The 22,765-nt window shown below is 40.6% G+C and overlaps 1 protein-coding gene across 2 annotated transcripts; it reads left to right on the top strand.

Moving 5' to 3' along the window:
• The first annotated feature begins 1,703 nt into the window (after positions 1–1,703).
• Positions 1,704–22,332, top strand: p2rx1 (purinergic receptor P2X, ligand-gated ion channel, 1). 2 transcript variants are annotated; one of them, XM_083769439.1, is made up of 13 exons: positions 1,704–2,007; positions 10,788–10,938; positions 13,429–13,500; positions 13,809–13,866; positions 15,231–15,318; positions 15,457–15,537; positions 17,161–17,302; positions 17,790–17,935; positions 18,129–18,219; positions 18,360–18,425; positions 18,543–18,644; positions 21,335–21,379; positions 21,540–22,332. In XM_083769439.1, exons 1-13 carry the CDS (start codon positions 1,871–1,873, stop codon positions 21,543–21,545), a joined length of 1,185 nt encoding a protein of 394 aa, XP_083625565.1. In that variant the 5' UTR covers positions 1,704–1,870; the 3' UTR covers positions 21,546–22,332. The 2 variants fall into 2 exon arrangements, with proteins under 2 accessions (XP_083625565.1, XP_083625564.1); XM_083769438.1 differs by having other exon boundaries at positions 1,705–2,007; positions 13,809–13,878.
• Positions 22,333–22,765: the final 433 nt, after the last annotated feature.

The following is a 22,765-nucleotide window of genomic DNA, read 5'->3' as shown; positions in this document are numbered from 1 at the left end:
TATTCACCCATATGCAGGAACCAAATTGAATCAGGGCCTCAAAACCTACTCGACAGTCAATTCTTGCATCCTTGGCTTGAACCACACCACAAATTTAGTCATACATTCACCTACAATGATGACTGCACCTACTGTGAAGGGAGGAATTATCAGTATACCTTAGGGGAAGAATGGAAATTGTGGAATGAATCAATATGTTTAATAACAAAACTCCGGAGCTCCTGGAGACTGCCATGCGCATGGACGTCTCACAAATACTGTTCACAGGGTCCTTATACTAACAGCCAACAGGACACAAATAAATGGAGTTTGTTGGTGTGTGCTCACAACATTTGACGGGTTGGCAACCACAAGGTTCCCAGTTCGAACCCGGGCTCCCCAGAGTTAGTTTCGAAATGTCCTCGTCTCCTTGAGCAAGACTCTGAACCCCAAATTGTTGCAAAGGTTAGTGCCTTGCATGGTTTCCTCCGGCATTGGTGTGTGAATGGGTGAATGTAATGCACATTTTCTGTAAAGCGCTCTATATAAATGCACCACAGGGTAATGCTACAACTGCCTCAATGAATATCCACACTACAATGACACCACCCGTTTCCAGAGACTGTCAGTTCCACATGGTGAATTCCGCCACTGTATGTTCCTTCTGTTCACATGGGCCTGCAGATGTTGTCCAAACATCACTCAAATTGATACACAGCATCTCTATAGTCACTGAACGAAACAGGTCTTTCAGATTTCTCATACAGCATCCAATTGCTGTGCATTGCACATTTCCACTACGTTAAGGAACAATTAAATGCCACCCAGTGCCCTATTGTCTATTAACTGCTACTTCTATAATCACTCAAACAATGCAAACCCACAACAAACGTTCCTGACCTGGTGGAGACTTGTGCTGCTCTGAGGAGCACTTTTTCTAGTTTATCATTTGTCTGTGTTATTCTGATTTACGGAAGTGAATCCCACACAGTAAAACCTGGTGTTAATTTTTGTCTTAAATTAACACTCAGTGTTATACTGTGTATTGTGTAGATATATCAAATACAGCACAGCACTACAAGAGAAGGTAGGATGTTAATAGAAATAAGGAAAAACATCAGCCTGTGCCACCCCACACATTAACAATAAGACATAAGGAGGCTTAATGTCTGAATTGGATGACAGCTAACTTAATAGGCCAAAAAAAGAAAAAGAAACCCCAACTGTGACATATTTGTATATTTTTGTTAAGCTTATGTGCTCTGTCGCTATCTTTGCATTCCACACAGGAAGAGTGTGTCAAGGGGAAGTCTTATTTGAATGAGGTTCATAATTCATGTGACAGTCACTGAATTGAGTGAATTGGTGTATAAGTCACTATTTGGTGCAAAATTAAAAACAAAAATCATACAATTCGTACAATTGAATATTCAAAGAAGAGATAAGGACAGAGGGAGTAGTTGGGAAAGATAATAAGGGGAAAACAGAGAGCAGACGAAGAGTCAAAGATAAGAGTACAGGGTCAGAAAACACAATTGATTAAGAGGATGTGCAAGTCCAGGAGCGACAGTGAAGGGGACTCGATGACTCGTTCATGTGAGAGAGGGGAGGGGAGGGGAGGGAAGGAGAGAGAGTAGGGAAGGAGAGAGAGGGAGGGAGAGAGAGGAAGTGAAAGTATGGGAGGGAGGGAAGGATCCTAACACTTCAAGACTAACTGCTGAAGTGTGTCAGCTGTTACTTATGGGTGGAGGCAGTGGACCTCTGGCATTAGTGGGAGTCAGGGAGCGAGAAGCACATATCCAGATAGTTGGAGAGAAGAGGTATATCAGGTGGTTGTATCGACACAAGTGGAGGGGAGAGACCCTCCTCTCTCTGGATCAGCCGGCACAAGATGAAGAGTCACATCAGCAACGCCCTTTCGGACTTCTTCTTCGAGTACGAGACCCCACGCCAGGTGCTGGTGAGGAACAGGAGAGTGGGAGTAGTATGCCGACTGATACAGCTGGGGGTCCTGGCTTACATCATCGGGTAAGATCTCCCTTTAACTGAGTTGTTTGAGGGGACAACACGGAGAGCCACTGAGGTACATTATTGGCTGGTGTGCCTGCAGTGTCTGTGCAGAGTTTCAGCATGCAAAAATGACAGAATCAGGGTCAGAATCTTTATTCTTTGTTTTGCCAGGTATTTTTGCACATAAGGAATTTGACTCGTATTTGGTGCATTGGAGTAAATATACTATAACTAATATGAACCATATTTCCAAATTTTCATTTTCTCAATACAAAATTAAGTCAATCCTATAAATTGCTATGTAAATAGGCCACAAACAATGGCTGTGCATGCTGCAAACAGGCCAGGTGCACTAAGGAGAAAGACCCCACATAACTAATATTGCCCAAAGCACGGATGCAAATGTTGCAATGCATTTCTTACTCCTAAATTCAAGTCAAGGCAAGACATTTTACAGCATTCCTGTGGAAAGCCTGGTGAGGCGAGGTTACAGCATTCCTACAAAACTACTCATGTCAGCCTCTAAATGCATGTTCTCTGGAAGATGATTCATTGTTGTACATGTGTACTGTGCGTGCATGTGTGTAATCTGACTGAGGTTGCACCTGTAGGCAGAAGAGGATTGTATGTGATGAATATATACTTAGACACATGCTATCACAGATAACAATCAAATACAACAAACATTTAAAAACAGAGGTATTATTACCATAATATATGGTAATACATTCTGGTGGCATATGTTGGAGGCCATTGTACCAAAAAAAGCTGTCTCCTAGTTTTGTTTTCCTTTTAACTGTGTTTTTGTATCAACTGTTTTGAACCTGTACGGCGACCTTGAGTGCCCTGAAAGGCGCCTTATAAATAAAATGTATTATTATTAAATTGTAACAGCCAGGCTATTCTATTGATTTACACTAATCTGAATTTACATGGCCCTCGTTTTGTTTTTCGTTTGTGGTTTTCGTTTGTGGTTATAATTTATTCATTCCTTTAACCACGATCAGCCTGGAGTCCCAATTTAGGGCATGTCATACAGGTGATTTAAAAAAAGAAAAGATCTACAAGCACAAAACTCCTTACAATGCGATACATTGTGAGCTTGTAGATTGGCTATATTTACTATTCATCGTACAAGGAAGTATAGGATATGGGACACAACTCAAGTGGTTAACCTCGACAGCCTTCAGTTAGCCGACATGGTAATGTGGGTTTAGCTTGCACAAATGCAAACAAGTACAAAAGGATTTATATGGTTTTTAAATATCAGGGATATAGGGAACAAGATTTGGCAGTCATGGAAAAAAAACCTCCCTACAATGTTCCTCCATCTCATCATCTACTCACATCACAAGATAGCAGACATTGATGGGCATCGTGGAGGGATGCTGATTAGAAGAGACTGTCTGGGGTTCTGCTCTTCAGCAGCCAGCAGGCTCTGACAGCCTTCCTGTCAGAGCAGCAAGAGCAGACAGAAAACATGCAAGCAAGCAGATTCAAAGTGAAACAATCTTACTTATGCTAATCCTGCCTGACAATTACTTTTATTTCAATGTATTATTATTATTATTAGTAGCAGCAGTAGCAGCAGCAGACAAAACCAGACAACCAGTAATTGATTAAGCTATTGAAGTAAAATATACCTAAAATGTGCCTAAAACCTATGGCTAAATACATTTCTAGAATATCCTTTGGAATTAGACATAAGAGAGTATATTTGTTACCTTTATTACATAACCAAACAAAGTTTGGACTAAGCCTGTGCAGTCCACAATGAGTATACAATGAGTTGCAACTTGCAACCAGTTGCAACACCTGTTGCAGGTCAGCGCAGTTTAGGGATTCTGTTGCCAGTCGTTGCAATGATTTGAAACAGCTTACAACGGTTTGCATTTGTACATTCTACATCCAGACACCAAGCTGCGACCGAATGCCATTTCCATGGCAAGAAAAGTGATAAACAGACGGGGCCAGAGCAGAGGTTTGTTGCAACTTTTTGTTTGCGATTAGATAAGCAAAGCGCGCAAGTATTTTCGACCGTTGTAAACTGTGGAATCTCAGTATCTCTGTGGAGGAACGTTTGAAATGTCTAATTATTAGGTGTAACTATTTGCTACCTATCTACTTTATGCATGTAAACACCTAGTATTATTAAGTAAGGTTCAAGAAATACACTTTTATCAATTTAGAAATATTCTAGATCCCTTTTTAGTTTTTCAAAGAAAAATAAATCATTGATATGTGATGGAAAAAAGGGTATATAAACTGAATTAAAATATGTTATACAGTATAATTATTTGATTATTTATTGTAAATTGTCAATTGTTTTAAATGTATTTCATCTTGGACTATAGTGATATTAATACTAAATCTATGTATACATATACATATACTATATAGAGTATGTAGTTGTAAGTTGATTAGCGGTATACTGTGGTTACTTTGCGCCAAAAACCGTGCCAGCCAACCCGCCACTTGATGCGTATGCAAATAAAACAGCAGATTTGTGCCTGGTTTGCTGGGACCAGATTACATAAATGACCATATTTCTTACGTCATCATTGAGAGCTAGTCATACATATACACACCATGTACTCTGGTCCCAGCAAATCAGGCACAATTTGCTATTTTATTTTACTGATTATGTATATAGTATACGTATGACTAGCTCTAAATGATGAAGTAAGACATACGTATACATATACATATACATATACTATATAGAGTATGTAGTTGTAAGTTGATTAGCGGTATACTGTGGTTACTTTGCGCCAAAAACCGTGCCAGCCGACCCGCCACTTGATGCATATGCGAATAAAACAGCAAATTTGTGCCTGGTTTGCTGGGACCAGATTACATAAATGACCATATGTCTTACATCATCATTTAGAGCTAGTCATACATATACACACCATGTACTCTGGTCCCAGCAAATCAGGCACAATTTGCTATTTTATTTTACTGATTATGTATATAGTATACGTATGACTAGCTCTAAATGATGACGGAAGACATATGGTCATTTATGTAATCTGGTCCCAGCAAACCAGGCACAAATTTGCTGTTTTATTCGCATACGCATCAAGTGGCGGGTCGACTGGCACGGTGCACACAGACCGGGCGAAATTATTACTTGCGCGCTCTGCTTGCCCAAGTAATTAGCCGGCATGTGCCGCCGACCTGCGGTCACTGCAGCGGTATTCTCGCGTTGATAATCTGTTAAACCCAGACCACACCAATGATTGACAATGAAAAAAGTTGCAACTGCAACCACTTAAGGCCCCGAACTGGGTGGGTGGATTTCTACAAAATGACATCACTGAGCAGAGATGATAAGTCGTGAGGTAGCTGTTTTTACTCTCCATCATCCACCCCTCCAATGGCGCGTTTGGAACCAGAGTGAGGTGCGGTCAACCCTACCCGAACATCAAACAGCCTCTGTGTGACCGCGAGCCCCCAGGTCATTGTGACATCACGTGACATCAGCCACCATATATGGTGCTCAGGTCATTGTGACATCACGTGACATCTGCCACCATATATATGGTGTCCGCCCAGGTCATCATGACATCATCAGGGATGGATATAGATAGATCCCTGATGCCATCAATATTGGCCAGCAAGTCTACATCTGACCTCAGTTCTCCATATGGATATATGTCAGAACCTGTTCTAACATTCCATATGTTGATCCTTCCCCATCCATACTTCCTCTTCGATGTCTCCCTTTTGACTTAAGTTATACCATATGCCCATTTAAACTCTAGACAGGCGTGCCCCAAAGTTATTAGTGCAGGCCCGAAAATTAAGACCCAGCCCTACCTGGGCCCTCATCAAACCCTGTACACTCAAGAGAATGTCCCTGCTACCACCCTTAGATCTCCATATACTGTATGGAGCTGACCTGTTCTGACATTCCATATGTTGATCTGGCTTCATCAAGGCATGTACTCTCAAGACATGGTCCATATATGACCAGTAAGTTCTCAACAGACCCACCTGTCCATTCAAACTCTAGACCAAAGTTATTATTGCAGCCGCACCCGGCAGCTGGCCAACAGGCCCAGAAATTAAGGCCCGGCCTTACCTGGGCCCTCATCAAGCCCCGTACACTCAAGACATGCTTCTTTTTTTGTTATCAAATGTTTTTTATTTTAAGACAAAAATCACAATAATACACGTTAACAACATGAATGACTTAAAGAAAACAAAACACATAAAACAACACATAACAGCAAAAGCAAGGAACACAAAAGCAAACAATCCCTGGATTTTCGGTGGTGAGGTGACCACCGGAGCGGTGGTGAGCTGAAATAACGTTGCACGGTGGTGAGTAAAAACAGAGAGAAGGGCTGGAGCGGTGGTTTACTCTTCTCCACGGCTCGTGACGTCATGTTGTAGTTCGGTGGTCACCTAACCACCGAAAATCCAGACTATGTATGAGCCTTAACAGTGACGCGGTCTATGTCGCTGTAATTAAGTTACCACTTTGTCAGACATAACCCCAAAAGTTCTACCAGCGGTCCCCAAACCTTTTTGGCCCACTGACCTAGCTGACGCTCAGGCCAAAAATGATAAAATAATCACAGAATGTCACTGCACTGAGAGACATGCCGCTGCTGTATACTCCTGCAGCTGCTCTATACATCGCCCTACAACAGTGTAGCAACCGGATTTTACCGCTTATGCTAAATAACCGTCATTACCCTTTTCATGTCACACACCCCCTAGAGGCGTGCATGCACCACAGTTTGGGAACCCTTGACCTAAACCATCATGATACATTACTGCAAGTGTTTAAACACTCAGTTTACCCAAGGCTTCCAGAGGGAGGGATCCAAAAGTTCAAAACAACAACATTAGATGTTCTAATGTCCACGCATCAAAACAATGAGGGGGACCATTTAGATAAATTGGGGTAGATAACAATGTTATAATGTTGCATGTTAATGGCTCCCTTTATCTCATGACCCGCCAACCAACCCATTTGTAATCCTGAGAGTGTAAATGGATTCAAATGGGCTCTCGTTGCAATGTTGGCTTCCAACTATATCAAGATCCAGTAATCACTAATCATACACTAAATTATATGAGGTATATTACTACGGTAATTTAATAATAATAAAAAGGTTATCAAACTAAATACCAATTACTCCAGGCCATTTATAATGGCATTGATTTGTACAGTAGTAAATGTAAACCAAACAACATCATTTGTACATTGTTGATTGAGGACAAATTGCATGCACATAAATGTCACAAAATATAGCCATATCAATACTGGGCAGGAAATACGAAAAAAGATCCCAAAACATCCATGGCACTCTTCAAAAAGTTGAAAGATTTAATATAAAAGGCTAGTTCATAGTGGAACAAATAAAAATAAATGCCAATATGGTTTGAGCAAGCAAGAATATAATATAATATATTGTTGTAACTTTTTGAACCTTGTAATCATTTATTTTGTATTGTTGATGCTTTTCTCCAATTTTGGACAGAAGAACTTTGTTTTACCAGCCTATGCCGTAGGCTTCCTCCTTTTCTGTTCTTGGGCAGCAAATCCTAAAGAAGATTACAAATCCTCCCTCTCTGTGTGTGGAATCAGATAGCGATCTTACTTGGCTTGCTGGAAGTGTTGTAGGATCCTTAATTCATTTCACAATCATGGGGTTTTCTTTATAATAGTTATGAACTCAGCTTTCTATTGTTTTTATTTCTCCTTGATGCCAACTCTATCTGATTAATCATTAGTGTATCCAGTTAGCTGCTTCTGTACTTAATATACAAAATTCATATGAACATATCCTGTCTTTATGTCAACAAGCTGTTGCTTTGATACTGTGTGTGTGTGTGTGTGTGTGTGTGTGTGTGTGTGTGTGTGTGTGTGTGTGTGTGTGTGAGAGAGAGAGAGAGAGAGAGAGAGAGAGAGAGAGAGAGAGATACTTTAGTCTAGAGAAGACCATGCAGGGGTGGGTGTCCAAACTATGATGAAAATAACTTAGGGCTAAGGGCCGATTCATACGCCTATTTTAGAGCCGAATAAAAGTCGGTTCGGCGCTGTAGAGCCTACAATTTGACGTCATTGCTTTTTATCAAATTATTGGCCTAGGAATGCGAAACATATCCATGAATTCTCCATGGGGTGAGTAATCGATTAAAAAAAAAACAATTGCGGGTGAACTATCCCTTTAAACTTTAAAGTTTAAACAAAAATGAATGAAGGCAAAAACATTATAATATTATAATACTGATATGGTTCCCAATTCACACATATTTAGAGCTGTAAATGACGAGTCGGTTCGCCACCAGAGATTCTATACTGTAACTACAATCTCTGTCATTACTCGCATCATGTGGTCCTGTGAAAATGTGCTGATTGAGGCAGCGGCAACAACTACGGGGGTGCCTGGGAGCTGGAGCACCCCTGAAAAAATAGGAACACAAAATAGAACCCCTGAGCTTCCCTCCCCCATGACTGTGGTTTTATCACGTAGTCACACCTTTACAGGTGGTAGGGGTGTTCTCTCAGAACAAGTATTCAAATGCTAATATGGTGGCTTTTGTTTTAAATAAGCGACCGCCACAATTACACTACAATAGACATTCATTAATTATTTACTTTACGGTTGATAATTGAGCATGCTGAAATGTTGAAACAAGATGCTGAAACAAGTCATGAGTGAATCATGTGTTCGTTGTGAACTGAAATCGTACCACTGTGTTTATTAGTTTATTTTCAGTTTATTTTGGTGGCGGAGTAGGGGGGGGGGGGGAGTTTACCCCTGGCATGCACAGCGACATTGGCAGGGGTTTCCATCCACAGCTTCCCCACAACATAGCATCACTGTCTGAGCAGAAGCCCTCAATGTTTTAACCATAATTCTAAATGTACAATAACCAAACATAAATGTCAGGGTGAGCTGAGGGTGGGCTACAACCCGGGGGTTCACCCCTGGCAGCATGCAGGCTGCCATGCACAGCGACATTGGCAGGGGTTTCCACAGCTACCCCACAACACAGCGTCACTGTCTGAGCAGAAGCTCTCAATGTTTTAACCATAATTTTAAATGTACAATAACTAAACATAAATCTCAGGGTGGGCTGAGGGTGGGCTACAGCCCGGTGGCTCTCTGTCGGGGGCTCCCGGGCTGTAGCCCACTCTAGCCCAATGGTAAGTCCGCCTCTGGTGATGCGACATTTCCTGGTTTAATGCGCTCCGCTGTTTCTCCGGAGCTGAGTAGCTCACACTTTCTGGAGGGGGCGGTGGCTTTGCAGGCTTCTGCGGGCGTGTGTGTGTGTGTGTGTGTGTGTGTGTGTGTGTGTGTGTGTGTAGTGGCAAAACATGTGTCGCCCGTGTGTTGTGTGTGTGCAGCATTACATGAAGAGCGTGTTGATGTGACGGGAGCCTGTATAGCGTTACTGCACGTTTGCATAGTAAGTGCGATTTGCGGTCGCAATAATACAACTTTCATGACATGAAATGTAGCTCAAAGTGCTTTACAGAGCAATAGAAGAAAAAAGAATAGCAAAGGCATTCAAAAACATTAAAATAATAGCAGTAATGCAATACAGCGAGGACATGAATAACAATGATTTTAAAAGCTCAACAAAAAGCAAGAGTAGGTCTTGAGCTGTGCTTTAAAAATGTCTACAGAGGTCAAAGGTATAGTGGGAGTTTGTTCCACGCTGTCGGCCCGTAGAAGCAGAAACCTGCTTCACCGTGCCATTTTTGAGCGGTGGTACACCTGCACACCAATGCACAGCATTGGTGTAAACTATTCCAAAGCTTCACTCCACGGTAAACTATTCCAAAGCTTCACTCCATGGTAAACTATTCCAAAGCTTCATTCCACTGACAGTTATGCACATGGTCTTCAGAGACTTTGAAATGTAGATCCCTTCTTAATTCATACCCCTTTCCTTGAAATAATTCTGTATATTTTTGGGTAGTTGTTTATTCCTTGCCATATAGATAATTTGTGCAGTTTTACAATATCCAGAAACTTCAATGTATTAGACCAGGGGTTTTCAACTGATTATGAACCAGGGACCACCACCCTAACTGAGAATCAACCTGGGGACCACTGTTGTGTTGGGAGGGGGGGATATGGGCGTTGTGTGGGGGGAAAATTAACCTTCCATATTAAAATCATGATGCTATTGTTACTTACTGTATGTATGAGCGAACCAGGCAATCCGGTGCAGTTTCCCTTGAGATTCAACCTCCCTTTTCTGTGGAAGTTATTGACGTCTGACTTCCCAGTAACTGACAACATTGACGCGTCATGTGTCACCACGTCATTTACTGCATTTTTTCTCAACTTGTGGTCAATACAATAAATTAAAGCAGTGGAGGACCTGAGGTGGCGGTTTGGGACATATCTAGGCAGGCAGGTAGGTAGGAAGGTGCGAGAAAAAAAATCAATCCTAAAAACAACTGGGAGCCAATTCAGTGAAGCTAAAAATGGAGTAATACCGTATGTTCTCTCATCTTAATAGTTTTAGTTAAAACTCTGGCTGCCGCATTTTAGACAAGTTGAAAGTTGTTTTCTTTGGCAGACCAGAAAAAAGGGCATTGCAGTAATCAAGCTGAGAGAAAACAAAGGCGTGGATCAGCGTTTTTGCATCGTCCAATGACCGATAGTCCCTAATTTGCGCATAAAGGCACTGAGGGTAATACTATGATTTCAATGTCCCATGTATTACGCTTTCAGGTCTTTTTTTTAACCTGTTATGTGTCAACCAAATTTGTTATAAGTGCACATTCAGTTTCTGCGTCTCATTGTGTTCCCATACAGGTGGGTGTTCATCTATGAGAAAGGCTACCAGTCCACTGACACAGCAATCAGTTCTGTTTTCACAAAGATGAAAGGTGTAGGCTACACCAGCGAGAAAGGACATGAGAGAGAGAGAGTCTGGGATGTGGCAGACTACGTCTTCCCTGCACAGGTTGGTGATTGCTGGGAGGAGGACGAGGACCCGTCCCATACTAAGGTCAAATGTGGAGACGTGCATGTCTATGTGAGCAGGAAGAAAACTGTCAGAGTGAATGAACGTCACAAAGTCTTAACTTTGGCTTTCAAGCAAGGTCAAAATGCTTTAGAGCCTCAAGCTTCAAGTCAGTCACCAAATACATTTTTTATGATATTTCCCTAAAGTGTGTCACAATGGCCTTAAACTGATTACTAATATTGTGCTGACTGGAGCGCATGAAATCAGTAAAGTCTCCAAAGATTTAGAATAGCTGGCGGTAAGAAGACACTTCCCACAACTTATTGCGTGCATCCTGCATAAAGTTAAGCAAACACAGTGGACAAACATACTTCTTTGTTTGCTTAAAACGTCTTGTTGACTGTTGTAGAGAAATAATATAAAAAAAGACACAAAGATTGCTGTGTTTTCTTTGAAGTGTGCGTGAGTGCACCTGTGTAATTCAGAACTGGTTGTACAGATGGGTAGACCACTAACAAACAAGATTAAATCACTTGAATGTAAGGTCGTAAACTTTGATCTAATTCACACAGGACTAATATTACACGTGATCTCATGTAATTTAGAAAATCTCCCTGATGTCACTTTCACATGGAATAAGGAAAGTCTGTATTTTACTCTAATTGACATTATCCCCTGGAAATGATTGATGAAGGCTTTTGTATTGAGTCTGGTGTAAGAGAGACAATTTCCCTAGTACTGCCATGCATAAAAATAAATAAATAAAAAGTGTCTCACCACCTGAGATTTCACTTTTCTGATGGATTTCAGGAATTGTTCACACAGTAAAATACTCAACTCTGAAAGTGTACAATATTGTAACCAAATGGTTTAGGTAAATGAGGATTATACCGTACATGCTGTTGTGAGAGTAGACAGACAGGGCTGATACACGGGATTAAGACAACATACAACCTCCACAGTTATTAAAAATGACCAGAGGTCTCCATTTAATAGTCCCGTGCGAATAAGGCTTTTGTCAGAACAATTTCCATTGAACACCATCAGCCTCTAAAGTATTAAGGATTATGTGTCACTACTCACACTGTTACAAGCAGAAAAGTGTGATAAAGTCCACAAGACAGTGTTAACACAACATAACAATAAAGAATAATCTTTCAAAGATAAAACTCCCTGAGGAGTTCTCTAGCAGTTATAGGGAGGGGTAGCTTTAGTGTCTCATCTCTACACTTCCATCGAATTGTGTCACGCGTGTTGTGCAAGATAGCGTGTGAGAGAGACGAATGTTGACATAATACTGTATACCATAGTACAAACATCAGTGGTTCCTTTGTGCAGAAAAGGACACAGGCATTCAAAGTCATAGCGTTACTCACTGTGACAGAGTCACAGGCAGAAAAGCTCTTCTGCAAAAACGCGTCTATCATATGGGCCCTTATGGTCAACATGACCCAGGAGGAATCTGCTGGTGTCTTGTTTCCATGGTGACCTTTACAAAATGTTGTTACTTGCATCAGAGAAATTACTTGAAGGGACCCTCACCTGGGTCAAACGCTAACCTCTTAAATTACATGTGACCTCACATCCCAACATCTTGAAAAGATGGCTGACAGAGGGCTCTTACGGGTCAAATAGTTTTCAATGCATACAGGTTAACATCTATACCCACATGAGACACATCAGTAAGTGCAACCAGAAGAATTGGACTCGGCCTGTGTTTGCCACCTACTGTAGTACCGGGGAAAGGTTTCATATCCTGCCTTTGAGGAAAACTAAGTTTTGTTTATATTTACAAGGCCTGAAAGAATAGTACCAGCTAATTTGTACTAAATGAAGCAGTCCTAAAAGCATGCTCCCCTCATTTTATTCCCATGATACAAAAGCCAGTCTAGACTAGTCTACAGATAATTTCCGCTGGAACTGTGACTGGTGGTAATCATCATTATTATATTCCATATTAGGATAAACTATTTTGAAGAGGAATTCATACCTTTAAGTGTAGTGATGTCATTGCATCCCAAACCCAATGATAAAGAAGATAAACTGGTCAAATTATTAGTTTGTCCTTGCACAAATGTGTGCCGTTTTGTTTTATTTTTTCACTTACATTCCGATTACGACATCAGACACATGAGTCAACACGGCCCTCTGACTGTTTCCCCAAAATGTATTTTGTGCCAGGGACTGCCATACAAGATTTGTGTTAAACATTTTCAAAGATATTCCTTTTTTAATTTCCTTTTATTCTAGATGTTTTGATCATCGCACTGTGATGTGTTGTGAGTTTGTTGATAATCTATTTTCAATTGGCCAATGTATATAAAGTAAAATGTTAAAGGAAGTGGTTTGACTGAGTGGTTAGATTTTGATATTTTGAGAACCACTGTTAGTTTTATTTATTTATTTATTTATTTATTAGGAGACTCTCATATACGGTAGCTGCAAACACCTAATTCTTCTATCCTGCTCTCATTCCAAACATCGCAGGGAGATGCCTCTTTTGTGGTGATGACAAACTACATTATAACTGAAGGACAGAAGATGGGAAAATGTCCAGAGGTACAGTATTGTGAACATTCTCCATGTACCTTAATGCACTCCACTTTTTCCTCCACTAGCATATTCACTTGGAAATTATTTCCATATAAAGCAAAACAACATTCAATGTGGTGTCTTATCATCTTGAATCTGTTTCCATAACTGGGCATTTGGCCTGAGGTCTGTATGCTGTATTGATGCTAATCATTTAAGGTGGTTTGCATGAGGATTCCTTTGATGCAAATCTATTTCATAATGTCAATGTTTGAATCCGCTGGTTCAGAAGCACATTTATACACAGACTGACCACACATCCTTGTGTCTTGCAGCTCCCGGGCAAGCATGGCTGCAGTTCAGACGCAGACTGTGATGAGGGGAAATACAAACGTACGGGGCATGGTAAATCCTGACGGCGTGACAGTGTGTCCTCACTGACTAACCGTCTGTCCTCTTTAGCCAAACTTCTCTTACCTAACCACACTGACCCACCACAAAGCTTCTCATACCACGAGAAACCTCTGCCACCTTTCATTGATTCTGCTATCAATTGAGCAATGAGCATAACCTACTGGTTATTATTCTGTTTTGTTTTTAGGGGGGGTGGTTTTGTTGTAATCAGAAGGACAAAATAAACTTGACACACGTTCCCATTAGTGTGGCCTTCTATAATGACAGGTCTATCATCGTCCCCCTTGTGTCAATGAAGTGAAAACAACGTTGTGTTTTCAAGGAGTATATTTACAGAGGGTTGTGGTTATGTGGTAACTGGTAACTATAGCTGACATGAACAGCAGAAGCAAAAACACACTAGCCCGCATCTAACTCCCATAGCCCTGAGTAATTGCAAATACGCAAAGACAAACATTTACGCTATTCATGCATTCCTCTGCTCCAGCTAAAAAGGGGGAGATTAGGATCAACAGCCTTGGGGTTTTTTTGTCGTAGCAACCAATCACACACAATTTGAGTATAGCTTATCCCCTAGCTTGCAAAGTTGGCAGAAGTCAAGCCTGGCCCTGGCAGGTAGACACCCATGTATGCATAATGACAGGTGTATAGAGAGGCTTGAACACACAAATTTCTACGACTATATTCTTTATAGGACAATGACCATTATCGCAGCCCTTTGAAGTTATGTACTGTACAGCATCCCCGCTGTCCCTAGTATTTCCACATCTCTACAATAAACATCAGCTTCAATCAAACTTATATTGGCTGATGCTTTAGATCTGTCTGTGTCACAACAGTCATGTTTACCTTGAGGCGCCTGCATCCTTGTTGAAGCAGTCAGTCACTAACCCTACATACATCTAAACAGAGGCACCAGCACCACCCCTAAGCTATACAAGCACTAGTAGACCCCAGTTAAAAGGTCAAACAAAGATTCAAGCCGAGTAAAAAAATTAAATAAAAAACACCCCGTGGATCTCCATCTATGACGTTCACACTCCGACACACAATGGGAGACGGTGATAACAGAAATGCTAATCACATGGAGGAAATTATACTTTGAAATCAGAGATAAATGGAAGTGCTGTTTCTGCACTTGCTTCCAGCGTACTGAACCAATTTCCTTCCGTGTCTGCACACTAATTGAAGATAAGACCAAAAAGAACGTTTGATAAGGCTTTGCTGTAAAAGACAACTTTCTCTGTGCTCCCCGGCACATGTGTTATGCTGTTAACTCTGTTCGTGCTCAAGTCTTTATTAAAGATTGCCACTCAATCACGTCTCTCCTCTGTATCCCCAAGGGCAAATGACCGGGGTCTGTGTGAATGAGACACAGACCTGTGAGGTGATAGCATGGTGTCCTGTGGAAGACGACCACACCATACCAGAGTATGTACACGATTTTGTTTTGGGCTTTGCTCATCGTAAAATATTACGAGACTGCATACAGTATACACAGTTATTATACGGTATTATACATGTATATGTGTTTTTATGGAGCTCTCTTTGTTATTCCATTCTCTCCAGTCCTCCTCGTTTGATGTCTGCAGAAAACTACACGCTGTTCATCAAAAATTCTATCACTTTCCCGTTATTTAAAGTTACAAGGTAACAGACTCTTTGTATCACCTTCTCTGCCGAGGTTAAGTTCAAGGTTGGGTCTGTCACGCCATGCTTTTCAGCCGTGAGGTCTTATCTTGAAGAGCCCAAAAACTGATTTGTTCGAAGCGGAAGTAAAAATATTTAATTTCCAGGGCAGCCACTAGTTAATGGAGAGTTCCGCACAAGCTGTTTGTTTTTTACCTTAAATTGTAGACTTAAGCTCCATTCACACCAACGAAGCTAGCTTCTGCTTTAGCTTCGTGGTCCCATGTTATCTCTAAGTAGTGAATATACTGAATTCAAAGCCATATAAAATCCATTCAAATGCAACAATAGCATAACTTAATATTTACTGTACTGTACTAATCTCTGAAAGTGGATTTTCATACAATGCTGAAATGACGAGAATCAAATGGAAAATCAAATAATTTACATGATCACATTCAGTATTAAATGTCAGTCCACCGGTATGATTGTGGGTCACGAGTCAAGACACGAGTAAAATCCCATTATAATAATAATAAAATAATGTTATACATTTGAATACAAACAAACAAATCTTAGAAATTCCATTAAAAAAATTGTAGTGAAACATGAGGCGACGAGTTGTGCGATTCTTTCACTAGTTTAGGTCCCAGCAAACGTGTAATCTCTCTTTTGGGTCTCGAGCTAATTAATTTGGGAACCACTGTGTTAGAATAATGTCTTTCAAGCTAAAATCAAAGTATTTTTTTGTTTCCAATTCTTTCTGCACTATTGAAGTTTCTCTCCTTGATATACTATGGCTAGTCACTCTATCAAGGGAGTATGATGGAGAGGCTCATTCAAGGTGATATTTGTGAAAAGGTTCAAGGTTGTTCTTTATGCTTACATCTTGTACATTAATACATAATAAAATATTTTTTATTCAGCTTCCTTCACACAACATAGCACTGAGCAGGTAGTAATGGTTAAGAAAAGAGGGAAACAAGTGCCGAACGAGAAGGGACGAGGCCGGGGAAACGGCCCGGTTAAAAAAACTACGGCGAACGGAAGGCTGACGGCCAGCAATCGCCACACATTCCGTCTCGTTTGGGGGGGGGGGGGGGGGGGCTCAAAGGGTCGTCCATGGCCTCCCACGGTGGAAAAAACGGGTGTAACATATACAACAGTTTAGGCAGGAAATCAACCTTAGGAAGGTGCTACTGAAATATTTTACACTTAAGTAGACTTACAGTCCACTTAAATAAATACACCAGAACATGACTGGAGCCAGTCACACAATCTATATATTCCCCAGTTAATGTTTTCCAGGACGGAATTCCAAGACATATGTGGTGAACCACATACACTAATCTAAATAAAAAAGCTGTTCTGGATAAGACCATATATGACCATCAATGCATTTAACCACTTAAATACCACAAAGATATATGGTGAATAGCGGAAATAGCAGCTCTATAAGCTCATAAGGCGTCACATGCCAAGTTGAAAGCGGTTAAGCACTACATAGGATGTATGTAATAGGAGGTGCTTAGAACTGACTATAGGCAATAAAAGCACTATACTAAATGGCAGAGTTTAATGCAATAAAGCATTATGTCCTCATTCCCCATTAACGATAACAACCACGACTAATTCTCTTTTCAGGAGTAACTTGGTGGAGAATATTGATGCCAAGTACATTGGCAAATGCGTCTATGAACCAAAGAAGGATCCACTGTGTCCCATATTCAGCCTGGGAGACATAGTGAAGTATTCAGGCTTTAATTTCACCACAATAGCCAAAGTGGTAAGTGCGCTGCATATAGGATGTGTTGTTTATGAATGACTGTGAATGACGTGCAAGTGAATGAGCATTGTTCCACTTGATTTAAATCAGTATTACATCTACACCTGGAACATTTATATTTTGTTTGGATGTTGATGAGTGGGAGCTGACAATAGGGGCGCAACAGTCAATCGAACAAATCGATTATGAAAGATTATCGATAATCAATTTCAGAAAAACAGTAAAAAGGGGCGATGTTATTTTTGTACAACACGGTTGTTTGACGAGGTATACTTATTTATTAGGTTAATGAGACTAATTGCTTGAGTCGATTATACATTTGATTCCCATGTCGATTCATTGATAGGCCTATATAAAAAATATAAACGGATCATATTTAATTAAAAATTGGTTCTTGATCATTTGAGTGATGGGAATAGTAATAATCGCTAAGGACATGGATGGTTGCCGCCCTGGCTGACGCTACCATTTGTGTGTGTGTGGTCAGGGAGGGGCCATTGGCATTGTGGTTGACTGGACATGTAACCTGGACCTGGATGTCACTAAATGTAAACCCAAGTACACCTTCCACGGTCTCTACGGAAACCCTGAAGAGATGGACAAAGCCAGAGCATCAATTGGATACAACTTCAGGTAAAATGCACTAACTTAATTTTGTCTTGATTTGACAGGTCTTAATTTATATTCCATTATTGACAATTTCAGAACAGCCTTGTTGGAGTTCTGTGCCGTTTTACCAATATAATTTCCACCACCCCCCATTTAATTGATACTGTTGTAAAACCAAATTTTATACTATGTTGTGCTGCTTCTATTGGTACTGTAGGTTTGCAAAGCCTTTCTTGGAGGACAAGGTGGAGAAAAGAACCCTAATGAAAGTGTTTGGCATCAGGATAGATATCATTGTGCAATCACTGGTAAGCACCATGTTGGACTTGGAAAGTGTGCCTGCGTGCGTTTTATTACATAATTATGACGCATCTCTCCAAGTACATTTCTAATCAGCCTTTAGGCCTATAGACATTAGAACATTTTAACATCTTGCTGCTCTTTATAGGCACGGAAATTTGATATCATCCCAACACTGACAGCTATAGGCTCTGGGGTGGGCATATTTGGCGTGGTGAGTTTCAACATGAACAAACTGTAATGCCAATGTGAGTTACAGTTTTCTATGATATAGCTAATGTTTTCCACCGTGAATGAACATGAAAGTCATTGCCTGTGATTTTCTTCGCAGGCAACTGTGGTTTGTGACTTGGTGCTACTAAATTTGCTACCAAAAAGAGAATTTTACCAAAAGATGAAATTCAAATACACGGACACGCACACCAGTACGCAGGTGAGCTGTACGTATGTTGTACAAGAGTTTTCAGATAAAACGTCCTGTTAAAAGACAAGATGGTGGCAGAACAGTATTGAAGTACAGCCATACACAAACTGGTTCCCAAACAGTGGGTCGGGACCCATTTGTGGGTCACGGACGCATTTTTATGGGTCCCTTTATTTTCTGTTTCCTCCATTTTGTTTTGTGTCATTATCTTTTCTTTTCAAAATACTTTATCAATAATATAAATCTCAGAGATCTCAGGGCAGACAATAATGAAAAGACTATGTTGTTGAGCAAAACATGCCCCTCCCAGACAAGAAAAAAAACATTTTCTCCCCTTCAAGTCCCAATTTAGTAAAGCCAATTCCCAATTCCCCAGCCTCTTTACGAGTACTAAATCTCTGCCAGCCCCCACAATAAGTCATTGGGAGGGTGAAGATAGCCGTCAAGCAACCATCTTCTTTTCGCCTGACAGTGAAGGGTCTCACTAGGGGGGGGCGAAACGCATGTGGCGGTACACACTATCACCCCCACTTCCTCCCCCCCTGAAGATTATCATTTATTATCAAAACATTTTCAAAAAACATTCCCCCAAAAAAGCAAAAATTAAAAACAAACTCAATGATTTATTGAGTAATTTCATAAAAAAATAAAACAAAAAAATCTGAGAAATACTCTAAATTAGAAAACTAGTGAAAATAGCCGATCTACAAGTTCACAACGCTGCGCGAAGTGATGCATTGTGAACTTGTAGATCTGCTTTTTATATCACTAGTTTGGGTCACAGGCTAAAAAGTTAGGGAACCACTAGTGTACAGTCAAATAGTGTTTTTATTTTTTCTATATTTTGATCCCATGATTTTGTAACCCCATTTTTTCAGCCACTGTCAATTATGTAATGTAATCATGCCAACCTGGGGAGTGTAACGGACTGACCTCCTACTTCCTTCACTGTATGAGTAGTCCAAGACGATTATTTTCACCTGACAGGGGGGAGTTTCCCCGGTTGGATGTAGCACGTGGAAGGAACAAGTTATTCCAACCAGTTCCTTTCCCCTCCATCAGGCGCCGGCTGGCCAGGGGGAGGCAGTAGTATAGAGACCAGGACTGCATGTATTTTGTCAAGGGTACCTACCCTAGGGGACACGTGGAGAACATGCAAACTCCACACAGTGAGTGTGGGAAAAAAGATTGACCCATAAGGGTCAGGATAAGACTGTGGTACAGCTACAGAGAAGCAGACATTCACAAAATAGATATGATTAGTGACACAACCGCGTATGTGCGTCACTGTGTTGTCTCTGTCCTCTTAAAAGGAATGCAAGTCAGCGTCTGCACAACATCTACAATACAACACACACTACCAACACCAACGAGATCAGATAAATGTCGTCTGGTGCCTTTGAAAAGAACACCATGTTCAGTATACGTATTGTAGATAATGCCAAACTCTACTAAGTCATTCATAGTTCCAAGGCAACACAGCCCTGGCTTGTACTCTTACAGAAACCCTCCCCATCCCACATGGTTTGGACACCGTTGATGTGAATACAGGGCAACACAAAGCCAATGTGTTCAATGAGGGCATCTATGGCACCGTTTCTATTTTTCTTTTCTAAATACGAATAAAAACATGAAAATAATTCTCTCTTTTGGGTCTGAAATGTTTGGGAACCACTGATATATGGTATAGCCCCAGAAACCAGAGTAGGCCTCCTATATCCTTAATATATCTCTCTCTCACTCACTATCTGATGACAATCAGATTTTGATCCCATGATCAGAAATTATGTAATGATATAACTATTATGTAATGTGTTTTATTGTCTCCACCAGGCCGAAGGCATGGGGGGAGAGTATGTTTTGCACTCCGTCTGTCCGTCCGTGTGTCCGTGTGTGTGTCCGTGAGCAGCTAATCTCCGGCACCGTTAACCCGGTCGATGCCAAATTTTGCACACACACTCCCTGGATGCCAACGATGAACCTCTGCCCCAAAATTTCCATAACGGCCTGTTATAGCGCCACCAGGAGGCCGCTTTGTGCAAAACAAGTTTTTGCACAGTACACCTACAGATTTTGTCCAAACATCGCGCAAATTGGTACACAGTCTCTCTAGAGCCATTCAACGAAACGGGTCTTTCAGATTTCTCAGACTCCATCCTGATTGGTTAAGATTGGCTTCCAAAGTTCACAGGAGTGCTCAGTTTCAAACAAAATGCTGCAAATCATGAACACATCGCGTGATTTCCGTGAAATTGTGCACGCACATTCCCACTAGGCCGAGGAAGAAATGCCACATGAACAATTTCAACTCAGCCTCAAGGTGGCGCTATAACTGGCCGAAAAGTGTTTTTACCTCTAATTTACTTTTGTTGCCCTTTTATCCAACCACCAGATGAAGGCAAGCTGCAATGTCCTACATTCCTATCCTGGTGGAGACCTGTGCCCAGAAGGGCACTTTTTCTAGTTTTGTTCTGTATGGACATTTCCTGATGTTTCTTCGAAGATTTTGTTTTGTATTTGTGGGGGGGATGTGGGGGGGTAAATATATGTGAATAATTGCTTTGAAATTACTATGTTGTAAAGAAAAATCTATAAACTTATGTTGTTTTTTTTTAAATGAAGAAATTATGTAATGATGGGGAGAAGGTACACGCGGGGATGGGATATGTGAGGGAGTCTAACATTGCGGCTCTTTGCAGGAACAAAATTCAGACATGTGTATCACAGAGAAAGACGGATCCCAAGTAAGTGGCTAATGCCATTCCACTTTCCCTGTCATTTAACTATTCTTCACGTTGGCATTTAGCTACATTGTCCTAGAGTGCATTTGAATTGATATAGTCGGTAATAATGACATTTAGTGTGGTGATTATCTTACCTGCTGTCTATGTGTATTCTGTATAGGAGTGATGGAAGGATCGACCCATGAGCCATGCTGCTGTGACTATACTCTGCACTGAGAACCTGGATTAGCATTAATAGATTAACACACACAAAGTTAAAATAATATACATTCACATCATCATCATGTCCGCCAATTTTACAGGATTTGACTTCAGTCTTCAACACTCGCCATCTACATCTTTGTACAAGAACAAATAAAAAGGACCGTCATCACATTCACAACGTCACCCTTGGTGACTGACTCTATAGTCATCGTATGTAGAGCCACATATTTGTTTTTATTTAGCTCAGTTGTGTTCCTTTTTTGTAGGTAGCTCAAAGTAGTGTTTTGTTTTCTTGATACTGTAGCCGTTGTCCTTTGTCGTACTCTCTTCCACTCTTCTTTACTTGTGACTGCTTATATTGTTTTTATATAAAAAACACAATCAATACACCTGCAACTGGCTGTACCACTAGGTAAGTGGTTTGCAACCTTTTCAGGCTGTGACCCCCCAAAATAATCATATTTTGTTTGACTTGGTTCCACAGATAAATATTGTGAAAATAGCTGAAGCTCACAATGCCTCGCAAATGGGAGGCGTTGTGAGCTTGTAGATGAGCTAATTTCAAACATTTTGCATTTACATTTTATATGGTATAGTTTGTCGATTACTTTTGATGCAGAAATGGTCTCTTTTCGTTCTTTTTTTGAGGTATTAAAAAGGTCTAAAAAGTCCTTAAATTGTCACTTCACCGTCATCCCCAAAAAATCATGACAGACAGGTTGATAACCACACTGCACTAGGCGACAATCAGAGCAATGCATTCCCCATTTTACAGTTTGTGATTGACAAGTGAAATCAATAAAAATTGTACAGTAATTTTCTTTCTTTCAATGTCGGATGGTTGCAATTACATGACATCTTTAGCATACAATGGGTAGACAAAAGCAGTGACTGAATATCAAGTAACTGATATTTGTTTTATTGTCTACGTGTACAAAAAGCATGCAAAAAATAGCATTTTCATCACTTTAGTACATATTTACATTGTAACAAATGCATTCCATATACTGTAGGGGTGACATGCTTTTTTTCTTTCTTTCTTTTGTATGTAGGAGTCGACTTAGGACAGTGTAAACGGTCGTTCAGAGACATATGACACATTACAGACATCCAAAAACACAGTGACAAAAGACACCTTCAACACAGTGACAAAAGACACCTTCAATACAGGTATCTGGTTAC

Source organism: Protomyctophum parallelum (genome assembly GCF_964188405.1).
Source record: "Protomyctophum parallelum genome assembly, chromosome: 1".
Taxonomy (NCBI): Eukaryota; Metazoa; Chordata; class Actinopteri; order Myctophiformes; family Myctophidae; genus Protomyctophum; species Protomyctophum parallelum.
Note: the sequence above shows the minus strand (reverse complement) of the source record. Positions and strands in the feature narration are given on the sequence as shown.

Bases quoted from the DNA above. Each gene is read 5' to 3' on its own strand.
- p2rx1 (XM_083769438.1), top strand. From the start codon at position 1,871: ATGAAGAGTCACATCAGCAACGCCCTTTCGGACTTCTTCTTCGAGTAC. The intron at 15,538-17,160 runs GTAACAGACTCT...TTCTCTTTTCAG, and splicing joins CCGTTATTTAAAGTTACAAG to GAGTAACTTGGTGGAGAATA. The intron at 18,645-21,334 runs GTGAGCTGTACG...GGCTCTTTGCAG, and splicing joins ACACGCACACCAGTACGCAG to GAACAAAATTCAGACATGTG.